We start from the raw sequence: 14,726 nt of genomic DNA, 5'->3' as shown, positions 1-14,726 counted from the left end.
ACACAAAACGAGGCTTTAAATATTAAGCTTGTTCCTGGTATTAATTTACATTTTTCATTAGGATTAAATTTTTATTTGTTTTTAATCCTAAGCCAAAAGCAGAGAGTTCAGTTTCTCTCATTTATTTCAGTGGCCCTGCCCTGGTATTTACTTGGATTTGCTGAAGAGGCAACATTCAGATTTGCCATTTTCTGTTTCCAATTAAACGGGGCTCTAATATCTAGCAGTTGTACTATCAAAGAACGAGAGTTTGGGAGGAACTCGAGAGACTGAGTGGTACCAGCACCTCGATTTAGAGATGAGGAAGCTGAGGCCTGGGGAGTTAAGTGACTTTGTCCTGTGACTGAAGCCTAACTAGTTAGGGGCAGAACCAAGACTAGTCCAGAGATTGAAGTATAACTACTTAGGGACAGAACCAAGGCTAGTCCAGTGATCGGAGTGTAACTAGCTAGGAGCAGAACCAAGACTAGTCCAGCAATGGGAGCATATCTACTTAGTGGCAGAGCCGAGACTAGTCCAGTGATTGAAATATAACTACTTAGTGGCAGAACCAACTAGTGCTTGGGCCTCCTGACACCCAGGCCAGAGTGTGAACTAGAAACAAAAATCTGAGCTTCCTCTGGGTGGAACTACCAGATAAGATATAGGACACTTAGTTAAATTTGAATTTTAGGTAAACACTGAATACGTTTTGAGTACAGATATGCCCCACATATTGGAAACTCGGCCTTGCAGGCCAGCATCTCCTTCAGCCCCCCACCTTCACTCCGACACACACATCTGCATAATTTCTTTCCTGATTTTACTGCTAAGTGGCTGAAAAACAGTAATCGCAGCACAGAAGTCCCAAGAGCGAATGAGGTTGGAAGAAGCTGTGGCTTACATCTTGAGATTTCCGCTAATCTTAAAAACACCTTTTTCCCTCACGAGCAGGCACAGCAACAAGCCTGACGTGAAAAGGCTGTCAGGGTCCCGGGATGACGCCTTTCTTGTTATTAGAAGCCAGGCATTAGGGCCTCAGCTTGCGAATTTCTGCTTGTCCCAGGACTATAAGTCTGTAACCCTTGCAGGAGAGTGTGCTCAGGTTTGTAATACAAAGCAAGCAAGATTTTTTTTTAAAAAAATCATGGAATGAAGTAGAAAGATTTTAAAATTGGGTTCATTGATTTCACATCACTGTTGAAAAGAAGGCTGCAGCAAGTTGAGATATGTCAACCTTACTATAATTATATTACATAAATTACAGACACAAAATCATACATTTTCATTCACTTCATTGAGCTAGCATTAGCAGTCACTTTTAAACTGCAGGATTCAGTGTTTTTAGTGGTACATTTATAATTGTGATCATCAGCACCATTACCTAATTCCAGGCCATGTTCATCACCCCCCAAAGAAATGCCACACCATTAATGGTCAATCCTTATTATCTCCTGCCACCAGCCTTTGGCAACTACTCGCCCACTTTCCGTCTCTGCAGACTTGCCTGTTTTGGCCATTTCAGATAAATGGCATCATACACAGTGTGGCCTCTTGTGTTTGATTTCTTTTATTCATGATGTTTTCAAGATTCACCCCTGTTGTGGTAGGTATCAGCACTTCATTCCTTTTAATGGCCAAATAATATTTTATCTCATGGGCATACCACTTTTTTTATCCATTCATCCGCCTATAGACATCTGCGTTATTTGCACTTTTTGATTATTATGACTAATGCTGTTATGAATATTTGTGCACATGTGTTAGAAAAACATAAGTTTTTCTATGGACGCATGCTCTGCCCAATTGCTTTCCAAAGCGCTATTTACTTTCCCAGAAGCAACATCTAAGAGCTCAAATTCCCCACATCCTTGATGCCACTTGGTATTATCTGCCTTTTTTATCACAGCCATTCTAGTGGGTGTGAAGTGGCAGCTCATTGTGGTTTTAATTTGCATTTTCCTAACAACTAATGATATTGAGCATCTTTTCATGTGTTTATTGGCCATTTGTGTTATTCCTTTGGAGAAATACCTATTCAAACTGTAGCATGTTTTAAAGGCAACCTAGTATTGTGGTTCTTCCCAGCCTTTTTTTTTTTTTTTTTAGCAAACTCAGGTTAAAAGTTCAGACATCTATTGCACAGTTAAGCTACGCCACCTTTTCTTCAATGTGGAAATAATTGCAGAAATAAAAATAAGCTTAGATGATCCATCTAAGAGAGTGTTCCTTGTAGTTTCAACACGACAGGGAGAGTAGGATTTTTGTTTGTTTGCTTGCTTTTTAGAGCCACACCTGTAGTAGCATCTGGAGGTTCCCAGGCTGGGGTCGAATTGGAGCTGCAGCTGCCAGTCTACACCACAGCCACAGCAACGCAGGATCCGAGTCACATCTGCAACCAACACCACAGCTCACAGCAATGCTGGATCCTTAACCCACTGAGTGGGGCCAGGGGCCAAACCCACATCCTTGCGGATACTGGGCAGGTTTGTCACCACTGAGCCACAGTGGGAACTCTGGATTATTTTTGTTTCTGATTGCACTGATGGACGTCTCTATCCTACCCAATATCCTCTGGGCCAACCCTACACCCTGCAAAAGACAACCTGTAAGGCTGTGACAACTCCATCATTGTGTGTGTGCGCGCATGTGTGTGTGTGTGTGTGTGTGTGTGAGTGACAAACTCAAAGATCCACTACTTGACACTCAGCCTGAAATAACCACTCTCATCCACTCCCACTCCCTAGGTAACCAGAACACCAGATAAAGGAGCGGGGCGGCTGCAGAGGAAACGCAATCCGCTTTCTCCCTGCCGGACACGCCCCCGTCTTGCCTGCACTGTGGAATCATGAGACAATTTGACAGAAGAAAACAGAGAGCTTTTTGAGACACTTTTAAAATACGCTTTTCATCACCCTCCTGGGTGGCTGAGACCTTCTGAGTAACACAAAGTCCTGCTAACTAATTCTGAAAGGTTTCCTTCTTGAGCTCAGGCAGTTACAATAATGCAGACATGCCAGCTTAATTAAAAGGTCACCTGATAGATGAGGAGATGCCATCACTTGCACTTTGCTCACCACCCTGCTTAAAAAAACATGCTAACTGTTCAAGTCCCGTAACTCCCCAGAAAACAAAGGCAGCTTTAAGACAGTAAAGCGAACCCTCCAGCGGGACCTGCGGGCAGAAGCAAGAACAAACACATTTAGACTGAGAGTCAGGAGACCCAAGCTCTGTCCTCAGCTCCCTCACGCTCTCTGGGTGACCCTGGAGAAGACAGTGACAGAAACGGTTAAGCCTCAGTTTCCAAAGAGTCCACGGGCCTGCTGAAGGGTTTGGATGAAACACTGTGTGTAAAGTAATGGAGTCGTCTCATCCCTCACCTTTAACTCCTTTTCGTTTTGTTTGTTTTTTTTTAGGGCCGCACCTGCAGCATATGGAGGTTCCCAGGCTAGGGGCAGCATTGGAGCTGCAGCTGCCAGCCTACACCACAGCCACAGCAACGCGGGATCCGAGCCACCTCTGTGTCCTCCCCCACAGCTCACGGCAATGCCAGATCCGTAACCCACTGCGCGAGGCCAGGGATCGAACCTGCGTCCTCATGGATACCAATTGGGTTCATAAACCGCTGAGCTACCACAGGAATCCCTAACCTTTCACCCTTAACTATAATAAATGGCCCCGGGGACCCAGCGCTGATGTGCTTCCAGGCCCCTCTGTTGCAGCAGCTGTCTCGGCGAGGCTGTCTAGGGGACGAGCAGACCCTGAAGTGCATTGTCAGGTTTACTGACCAGCAGGGAAGGGCTTTTTTGCCCTCTGCCCTCAGCACGGCTCTAGTCGGCAGAGCTGCCCAGCCTGTGAGAGAACGTGTGTCACTCGGTGTCCTACAAGCTGAGAACCTTCTCGGCCTTGAAGAAACGCACACCTGGAGAAAACCTTGTCCCCCGAAGAACGCCTGCTGGACAGCAAGGCAGAGGTCGGGTGCCCTGGACTTTAAATCCTCGATTTCTCCCAACGCTGCCTCCCCTGTGTTGGCGGTTTTGGGTTCCTCACTTGGTCTGCAATCTCCTTACATGGAATAAACTCCAGATAGGGTGGACGTTAAATTGTTTACTAAACTCGGCTCCTGTTGTTCACTGTTAATGCGTCTTAAGCTGATGGCCCAGCAGCGGTTCTTACAGATATTAAACAAAATGAAAGCAAATAAATAATAACTAGGAGTAAGATACTTTCCCTTAAAAGTCATGGACTGGCGGGTTTAAAGAGGGAATCTAGAAAGTAATAAGTCCAACTATAATATATGGGGCCCATATTTTTCATCTGGACCTACGGCCAGGCCCCAGAGAAATGGGAACTCCGTTCAGTCAGGGGCCAGCCAAGCTAGACATTTCAGAATTAAAAATGTAGCTTCAACATCCTTCCCAGGGGCTCTTACTATGACTGATAATAACCAGCCGCAAAAATGGCACGTGACGTCTACGAAGTTGTCAGCACCAGGCCCCACACTAAATGCCTTACATGCGGTCTCACTTAATCAAGAAAACAACCCCACGATGTAGGAACTATTTTCATTCCCACGTTGCAACTGAGGAAGGTCCGGCTCAGAGAAATGAAACACTTCTCCCGGGTCACTGCTTGGATCCCAGCCAGGGCGGGCACAGCCTTTGCGCATAACCGCTCCATCACCTGCCCAGCGGGGTAGCCACCAGCCTCAGGTAGCGACTGAGCACCTGAAACGGCCATTGGGCCTCAGGAGCTGTACTGCTGAGCTTCGTTCATTTAAATTTAAAGAGCCGCACACAGGTCGTACCTGCAGCATGGAAGGGCACAGCGCTGTACCATACACACCGAACCAGTCCATGACCTTATGATGGTGGCCGTCAGTCCCACTGTCACAAACGCCTGTAATTACGGGAGAGGGACCATGCTCCGAAGCAGGCAGGGAGCCAGGTCAGCATAAGGGATCAGAGAGTAAGTCCTACCCGGGTGTGAGGCTCCACTCTGCCAGCAACGACCCACGTAACCTGCGTCCCTACTTAACCTCTTTCGAGTCTCAGAAAAGGCCATCATTTAGCAGTAACTCTTGGAAATGTCCTTCTGAGTTTTTAAAAAAACTTATTTTGAAGATACTTCACATTTTCAAAGCTGTAAATGCCGTTCAAAGAACTGGCGTACGCTCCTGAACTAAATCCCACGACATCCTGCCACGTTTGCCTTATTATTCCCTCTATACGTCATTGTTCTCTGAACCCTTCGGCCCTTTATCCCTTCAGGCTTAAGTGTGTTATGTTTCCTAAGAAGGATGTTCTCTCATATAAGAGAGGTGCAATGACTAAATTCAAGAAATACAACACGGATGCAAGAGTCGATCTCTAGGCTCGATTCCTACCTCACCTGTTGTCCCCATAATGTCCTTTACAGCACTGGTGCCAGGCCCTACCCGGGGACTACCTGTGTCTTTTTAGTCTCCTTCAATCTGGAATGGCCCCCAGCTTTTCTTTGTCTTCGGGACTAACACCTTTGCAGAGTTCAGGCTGGTTATTTTCACAGAATGTCACCCCATTTGGCGTCCTCCGGTGTTTCCCCACGATCAGACTCACGTGATGGGCAGGTGGGGCTAAGAGCATAACTAAGGCTATGTAAATATACTGTTCCTCAAACTCCTTCCACCACCGTTAGATGTCGTGTCTACTAATGACTCCTGCCTAGGGGGCTTTTTCTATGACGGCTACAAACGGATGATGTTCTAACCTCCTCTTTCCTTCTGTACTATTGATTGGCAGCCTTCTAGAAAGAGGAGTTTTCCTTCTCCCTCATACTCATTTATTTATCTCCTCAGTAACTGTATTGACTGTGGAGTCTTACTCGATTCAATGGGTAATTCAAATGGGTGATTCACAACGCTGAGTTTTTAAAAGTACTTTTCAAATAGGTTCCTGTCGCTACAGATCTGAATTACAGGTCACTAATTAGGCAGAAGGCAAGACGACAATTACTGCTTTTCTTGTCTTCTTGTCGTGATTGCTCGGGAGAGAGGTTTACGCGTCCAGGGCTGGGCACTTTAGGACGACGTGGAGCCCCAGCAGTGGACAGTGTGAGTGACCGCTCAAGCCCAGAGTTGCTCATCATCAGACATGACATCACACCCCAAAAATTCCATCCAAACAACCCATCAATTTCTCCACAACTAGCAAACTTGAATGTTTTGGCAAACGCAAAAGGACATGATTTACAAATAGGAGGTAATATTTGGATCCTTCCACAAGAGCTGGGTTCCAGCTTTTTTATAAAATACAAATGTTTTCATTTTGGAGCTCACTGTGTCACTTTCTCAACAAACAGGTCCTCGTATCAGAAATGAGTCCTGTCTTATATACAAACAGAACGGGTTTGAGTGTATTTATTTGCGGTCAGAGACCACACACCTCACGGCTATTTACAATATTTACCCTGCTTCTGGGGCCACAGAGGGGGGCTGTCTCAGAGCTGAGACTGAAGCTCAGGCCACACAAGTATGACTGCAGATCCTGCTCGAATGTGCAAAGGACTCTCCAGCCACAGAGAGGACACGCGAGTGGCATCTGTTTCCTGGGAATGCTTAGCGATGCCATCCAAATATCACCAAGAGCACAATCCAAATGTAATACACGGTGCACTCTGGGATGATTTCAATGAAATAAGCCTTTTGAAAAGCCTTGCAAAGTTTTAGGGCCATTATATCCTTATGCTAAGGATCACTTTGGGAGGGCTTCAAACGCTTACCAAGAAAAGTCTGGAGACCCCAACTGCAAGTCTCTCTGTCTTCAGATGCCAGACCAGGGGCTGCGGGGAGTTGAGCAGGAACACGACAGGCTTGTGGTGAATATGGACTGAGGAGATGGGATTCAGGTGCAGAGTGACCTAGACAGAAAGAGAAAGAGAAGTTTTAGCACTGGCTTTCCGTGAAAGTCATTTAGCACAGCGCCGAGAATACTTTTCACAGCGCACTGTTAACAGAAACAAGCTATAAGCGAGTTTAGATTCTCTGGAGAAGATGCAGTAGGTTGAACCAGATGATACTGCCAATATTTGACCATTGTAAACTACAAAAACGGTTGTATTGTGCGGTTCAACTCACACTCATCTCAACCAAAACACGACACAGCTCCCAGCAATGGCTGAGTACAAATAAACAGGACGCTTTTTCTCCAAAGTTGGCAAAGGCAAAGTAAAAGGTACCTTCCCTCTGAACCGCCTTATCCTTCAAATCAAACAAGTAAGTTCAAGACCAGAGTTCAGAACTGCTGGGGGGCAGGTCACCCCCTCCGGATGGCCAAAGAAATGGCTTTGTTCTCTTCCAGGTAAACTCTAACCCCTATAAAGTTAAGTGAGTTCTGCCAAAGCAAAGTGCCGAAAGCTAACGCGAAGGGGCTGCCAAGGGGAAGCTGCCAGTGCTTTCATCATCCCAGCTCTTAGCTCGAAGGGGTTTTCCAAAGAAACGAAGCACAGAGAACACACAGAATAAAAACTATTGTATGGAGTCCCGATCCAAAAAAAAGAAAAAGCAGGGAAGAAGACCACGAGCCTGGATTCGAAAACCGTGGCCAGTGTTGAGAGCAGATGAAGGGCTGCCGTGGGTTACGCTGTCATCGTGAGCATCCCCCGAAGGCACCTGCGAGACCTGGAAACGCCATCCCCCCGAGCGCCGCAGCCAAGGTCAGTCGGCAGCACAGACAACAGCAAAGGCTGCCTGAAGCGCTACTCAACAGATGCTTTCGTATCAGTGTATCTCACACCAGCCCTCTGGACGGAGCGCTGAGGCGAGACCCGAGAATCGCGTATTTCAACAAGCTGAACTCACCAGAGAGCACCAGAAAGTGATAAGGGAGAAAGAACAAAAGAGGACCTGCAGCTGAAAAGACACAGCCCGTGTGATCCACGGGCTAACTGTCCGTCTCCGTCACGATCCGCAGAGCAGGAATCGGTCTAGACCTAAGATCCGAATCTAGACAGCCAGCAGGGGCAGGGCACTCAAGGCGAGAAGGCTTTACACCACATCTTCCCGGGGGCTGCCCACCCGCCCTGATCTCTGCCTTTCGTTGTAGGCACTGCCTGTGACACCAGCATCACTCATCACCGTGTACTCTCGGGTCACTGACAATAAGGCGCTGAGCTCACGTTCAATACCCACGCCTCAGCTACAGGCGGCAGGCGCTCAGTAAATGCCAGGGGGTGTTCAGGTGCCTGCTTTTCAAGGCTACAGAAGCACTTCACCAGTACACTGCACTCCAGTGTATATAACACCGTCTCGGTCATTTCCTCCGGCGTTCACGTGTCTTAATTTTCAAAAGAGCCTGTATACACCACTGTAAATCAATTATACTCCCATAAAAGACATCTTTAAAAAATAAAATAAAAGGCATTGAAATCGCCGGGAAGCACACAGTAGGGAAAGCGATGTCTTACATTTAATACTGTGCTTAAGGCAGAGCAGGTACTTCTTTCAATGAGTGGTTTATCACAGCAAATCCGTAAACTTGGGACACCTCAAAGGTTAAAGAAGAAAAGGCAGATTCCTAGGCGCAAAGGGATTTTGCTAGCTAATTTACAGAAAAGTGGAAACACACACGAGCAAGACTCCAACTGTCATGAGCTATTTCGGCAACACTGCTGGGATCACTTTTATATTGGCAAAGGCGTGGTCCTTGAAGCAAAGGACTAATGAACAGGGATGGCAAAAGCAGTAAAATAACATGTTTCTTGGTTGAACCGAATTCACCTCACAGCACTGGAGATGCTGTCCATATCTAGAAATAAACATGCCAACCGCCCCTATAAACAAGAGAGGCTGTAGCAACAGAGCCGAGCAGACTCATACTGCAGCCTTAACCAAACAGAGAGATGCACACTATAGAAAGCTCCCGCCATGGAGAGGACAGAAAGGACAGGCAAAATCATTACTTGTCCCAGGGTACCTGAAAATTGCAAAGAAACACTGCCACTAATCGTATGTGACAAGTTTCCAGGTTCATTCATTCCAAAACTGCTTACCGAGCACCAGGAAGAGCAATGCATATCCACAGAAGGTACATCAGTGCTTTTTCTGATGATTTTCTTTGCAGCCCTCAGGCACATGATACTGCTTGGAGCGCATAGATAAAAGAGTCATAAATATATGTCTCAAATGAGTAAGAATTAAAAACAAAAACAAAAACAAAACCCTTAGGAAATGAAAAGAAAAATATGTATGCGACAGATACTGGTGCTCAGGTCCAAAACTTTCCAGATGGTCAGAAGTGTCGAGGCCTGGCTCGCACCATCAAGGAAAGGTTTCTAGAAGCCACAGCTCCGAGCTTTCCTGGAAACGGCTCCCTCCTCAATACGTGGCCGTGTCTGGCCAAGCTGAATCCCCGACTCTGGCACATGGGGCCAAGGCAAGGCCCCAAGAACCATTTGGCAAAGAAGAACTGACACTGTGATTGGGAAATTAAAAGAAAAATACTCAATCCTTTTTTTAAAAAGATCACTTGGCAGGAACAGAGACACCCCCCCCCCCGCCCCAGCACCGGCTCACCTCATCCCTCGGCCACCTTCCTGAATAAATCCCGCTGACGGGGAGCTAGAGGACAGCCCGAAACAACCAACAAAAGCATGAAGGTAGACAAGCCCCCGGAAAGGTGGGGGGAACATACCCGGAATAGCTCTTAAAGAATTCCTGGCTAAGGGGCCTAATTTCTCTCTGGCTGCAAAAAAGAGGAAGAAGCAAAGAAGAAGAAGAGAAAATCTACTTTAGAAGCAGTTATAATTCAGGATGGATGCTAGTTACAAAGACTCGAGCCCTCCCCGCCCCAGCCCTCAGGGAGACTGTCCAGTGAGAACGGTCTGAAGCCCAGAGCTGAGACCGACTGCAGCCAAGAAGTAGCCCAAGGAGAAGGGGTACACCCAGGACGCTGTCACGTGCAACTTGGAAATCCAAACAAAAGTGTAAAGAGTTGACTCGCGGGGTCCCCGTCGTGGCGCAGTGGGTAACGAATCCACTGGGAACCATGACGTTGTGGGTTCAGTCCCTGGCCTTGCTCAGTGGGTTGAGGATTCGGCGTTGCTGTGAGCTGTGGTGTAGGTTGCAGACACGGCTTGGACCTGGCGTTCCTGTGGCTGTGGTGTAGACTGGCAGCTACAGCTCCGATTGGACCCCTAGCCTGGGAACCTCCATTGGCTGTGGGTGTGGCCCTAGGAAAAAAAGGCAAAAAGACTAAATAAATAAATAAATAATTTGAACAATAAAAAGTAAAGCGTTGACTCAATCCTACGTCAAATTTTGCACATGAAAAAGCACATGAACATAAGGGCCCTCACCCAGTCCATGGGCTTCACACGTAATAACAAACTGAACCCGGGGCCGTGTGACTGAGAAGGCCGGCGGGGCTACGGTGGATGGTCCCCAGTGAGGGAACAGTGATGCCTCTCTAGATGAGGGACTTCTTCCTTAACCGCGAGGAGTCAGAGCATTCGAGAACTCAACGCAAGTTATGAACCCTCTCCTACTCCAACCCCCCCCCAAAGAAATGACTCCCTCTAAATAAACTATAAATGACACCCCTGACTTAAGACATCATCCCCAGGAAAGAACTTAACAGATGACAACTCAGAACTAAAAAATGCTCACATGCCGTTTCGGGGGGTCCAGTGACTTCTTGAAACTGTACTTTAACCACAGAGTGGTCCATAAAACGCAGTTCCAAAGTTCCAACTCTAATCACACTTGCCTCAAACAGGACAGCACGGTCAATCTTCCTAATGTCACGAGGACATGCAAGTACATCTGAACTGTCGCATCCCAAGTTGTAGACACAGGAGCTCACACATGGCAGATCCCTCCCCCCGGGGAGGAGAGCCGACTGGTCTAATCTGTTCCGTGACACAAATTTACACCAGGTCTTCTGAGGTGACCTGTGCACGTCAAGAAACAACTAGATGTAATTCATGTAGTCCTTCCAGTTTACAAAGAAATTCAAAGTAAATCTTTTGCAACTACTTCTCTGGGGAATCTGAACACAGTTTTGACCAAAGTCAAGGCCAACCCCCAGGAGCGTGAAGCCTCCAAGGAAAAGACAAACCTTTCTGCCTCCCATGTAGGAAGCACGACCTTGTCCATATTATCACCAGAAAACCACAGGTGGTTTTCTCTGGACCTTGTTTGGGTAAAGACTCTCAGTTCTCCAAAAATTAACTTTGATAAGCAAAAACTATACACTGCAGCAAACTCTGTACATCATTTGATCTAAATGAACTGCGTACTTTCTTACAGAAAAGGAAAACAAAACGAAACAAAACAAAAACCAAACCCTCCCCTCTTGATGGAAAGATGCCATGTGAAAATTGTTTTCAGTTTACCAGGATTCATGGTAAGATGCAAGATATTTCTACAGGATGATTTCAAGTTTTTCTTATTAGTTAGACCCTCTCCTCCTGGGGTTTGTCAAAACAAACAAAGGCAAAGCGAGAGAAACAACTGAAACGAGAGTCTAACAGTTGTCCAATTTTGCTAACGTGTCCGTGAGGTTCCAGTTCAACATTTCTGATTCTCGTAACAGCCCCAGTGGACCCATGAAACAATGAAGTCATCCCAAATACTACCAGAGGGACTTCTGTTCTCTAAAACCAGACCAAACACTGCTCCGAAATGGATGATCCAACAATGAGTTGACACGAAGGCAGATAAGAAAGCGCCCCAGCCCTGTGTCTGCAACCACGGACGCCCCATAAACTCACAGCCCCGTGTGTGTATGGCCCTACCTGTGCCCTCTTCAGAGCAACAGTGCTGGAACTGAAGACGTCCTAAATCCGGGTCCCCGTCGCACCCGCAATTCACACGGACGGACAGGGAGACATGAAGCCACCGCAGGGCACGAGGCTAACCACAGCTGAACTCGAATTTCACATACATCCGGGCAACACGACCTTTAGGAGCTCAAATCTGACCCCAGATGCACCTGAAATACGCAACTGATCGCCAGACGTGGGGCGGAGCGGCTAGTTAGCTGCTCTGCGTTTTTACCAAGTGTGTTCCAGTCTGAGGAACCCCCCCAGCTGACATTTTATTCACTGGTGCTTGCCTTTCACCATCTGGGAATTGGTATAAAAAGATTCCCTTAAAATATTCTTGGAGGGCTGGATTTGGAGCTTTAAAGAATGTCCTTACGATTTTATTTTTCCATTTCTCTGAATTTCCAGAGGGACATCAATCGGTTGGTGCCGAATCCAAGGCATCTGGACCCCCACGTGCCTCCACCGCCACCGAGACGCCGACTGACCATCCCCCGTCCCCAGGGTTAACATCGGACCCCACGCCTATGACCAGCACAGCCCTTCCCGATGGTTTTGTCTTGTAACCCTTCACACCATGCGAGGGACACAGCGGGGCAAGTCCAAAACTCCCCTCCACAGGACAGGAATCAGGATGCCCTGGGAGCCTCCGAAAAGAATCCCATAAAACCACAAAAGAGGGGAGCCCGACAATGACAGTCTGAAGTCCAAGGCAGAAATAAGTCTGCCCCTCTGTTCTATATTTTGAATGCCCTGGAAAAATACTCAGAACTAAATTTGGGTTGGGGGTTGAGAGACAAGCGCTCATATAAACAGAAGAATATTTCTGAATCTACAGCTCATGACCCTCTAACGGGGTCCTGGGAGAGCCGGGGGGGCCTGCGGGGACCCCAGCCCCGCCCTGGGAGAGCAGCGTGGCACTCCATTCCGGGGAGAGGGCTGGGAAAGGGGACCCCAGGTGTGAGATGCTGAGGATGCTGCTGCTGGCAGGTCTGGGAGCACCGCCGGGCACTTCCCCATCGTCCCTGAGTACTGAGCATCTGCCAGCTGAGTAGGGGCTGTCCCTGTCACTAAGACACCATATGGCCTTTCAGGATTCTCACCTGCGGCACCCCCCCCCCCAGATGAGTACAGGCGTCCAGCTCAAGGGGCAACCTCCCTGAAATCTCCCCTCCTACTGCCCCCACAGACCCTGCTCCTGCTTCTGCCCCACATGGCCCTGCAATGACTTGTTCAGACGTTTGTCACTGGCTCCCCGCCCCTGACACTCTTCAAGCGCGAAACCAAGTCACACTCGTTTATGCATCCTCCCGCCCAACACAGGGCCAGGCATCTGGTAAGCAGTTAACAAGTCTTCTGAAAGAGGAATAAAAGGAACCCTCAAGAAAAGCTAGTCATGAAATGTGACTCAAGTAATGGTCCAGAGCCATCGCTGTGCCTTCCTGGCCAGAAAGTTCTGGTCGGGGTGGCGTGGCATCCAGCAAAGAGAATAACGCCCCTATCGAGTTCTGCTTGAACTTGAAACCACAGTCAAGCAAAGCAAACAGATTCCAAGTGGTGCCAAGAGCAAACACTAGGGGCTGCCTGGAACGTGCGTGGCGCATTCGGAGGCCATGCCCAGGCTGCGGGAGAAGAAACGCCCTCTGCGGTGGGTGCGGGACAGAGCAGAGCAGCACCTGCGCCACGTGGGGGGCCACACGAGGCAGAGAAAACAGAATGTTTTCATTCTCCCCTGTTATCTTATCTACAGAATTCTCCATTTACCTGTGTTTTCTGTAGGTCCTACATGTTTTGTCCTTCGGCGCCTCCATTACTATTTTCTTTATTTGGGGAGGGTATATCATTTTGATTTCTGCATCGTTGAGCCTAACACACGGCCAGACTTTTTTCAGTTATGCAAAAACAAACATGTTAAAATGTGGGGGGAAAAAAAACCTCTGGAGCATGTTTTTTCCTTCTCAGGGATTAATAACAAAGATAACATTTTGACCACATGTTCTTCTATCTTTTACGGGCACAGACTTTCAAGTTATTTCATTCAGGCAATGAGCTGTGTTAGAACCATCAGAAATTAAATTTCAGGACGAACGGAAGGAACTCAGTATTTGTGCATTGATCAATGTGGGGGAAAAAAAGGTTTGCTTTTTTTTTTTTTTTTTTTAAGATTCTTCGTCACACTTAACAAACAGATCGATTCCAAACACTTTATTATTGCTAAACACAAATATATAACCAAAGGCCCATAGAATATACACTGTGTTTATTTATTTCCTCTCAACTTCTACTTTTTATACTGGGCCTGAAGTTGTTTTTGCTACTCAACTGTTTAGTAAGCCAGTCCTCAGACATGTCCATGTCTAGAATAACAGCATGTCAGGATGGTCTGCTTGTATCATGGTAACCAGAACTGTGTAATCAAGAGAGTCATGGCGTGAGCAGTAGAAACCAGTTTAAAAGGCAGGCACAGCAGGAATTCAATTCCCACGTGATCTGAGTACTGGATTCATGATTCCATCTGCCAGTTGCAGCTGTGGATCTCATAAGGCTTGCTTCTCACACACTGTCTTAAAGTCAGCAGATGCACCACTGTCCAGGTAGCGCTTAAATTTAATTTGATGCTCTAAGCATCAAAGGATGGCATTGGGATTCCCCTGGGCTAGAATATGAACCCAAAGCAGGTAAGGAATTCTGAATGGGCAGGCTGTGTTGCCTTTCTAGCACAAAAGAGAAACTAGAGAGGAGTAACTTCTAAGATGTGGATGTTCAAGAATACGTCATTGGGTACTGCTGTTAATAGGAACAGCGGTGCCAAAATAGTGACACTAATACTCTCTCCCAAGGAAAGACAATAGGCAGGTGCACGGGTCCATCTACTGGGTTAAGACTTGCCGCTCTCACCAAGAGATGCTTTGCATAATGGTCTAATTCTTCCCATTTGAAAGATG

General features: G+C 47.2%; 1 protein-coding gene across 4 annotated transcripts in view; it reads right to left on the bottom strand.

Annotated features, from left to right (window-relative positions):
• The window catches only part of TGFBR3 (transforming growth factor, beta receptor III), a 200,850-nt gene that overhangs the window by 63,431 nt on the left and 122,693 nt on the right, over nucleotides 1-14,726 (bottom strand). For all 4 annotated transcript variants that reach the window (XM_021088719.1, XM_021088721.1, XM_021088720.1 and 1 more), the window contains 1 exon segment: nucleotides 6,739-6,876. In XM_021088719.1, the coding sequence (XP_020944378.1) occupies nucleotides 6,739-6,876 (138 nt within the window).

This window comes from Sus scrofa, chromosome 4 (genome assembly GCF_000003025.6).
Source record: "Sus scrofa isolate TJ Tabasco breed Duroc chromosome 4, Sscrofa11.1, whole genome shotgun sequence".
Classification (NCBI taxonomy): Eukaryota; Metazoa; Chordata; class Mammalia; order Artiodactyla; family Suidae; genus Sus; species Sus scrofa.
The sequence above is the reverse complement of the archived record's forward strand: the minus strand, read 5'-3'. Positions and strand labels throughout refer to the sequence as shown.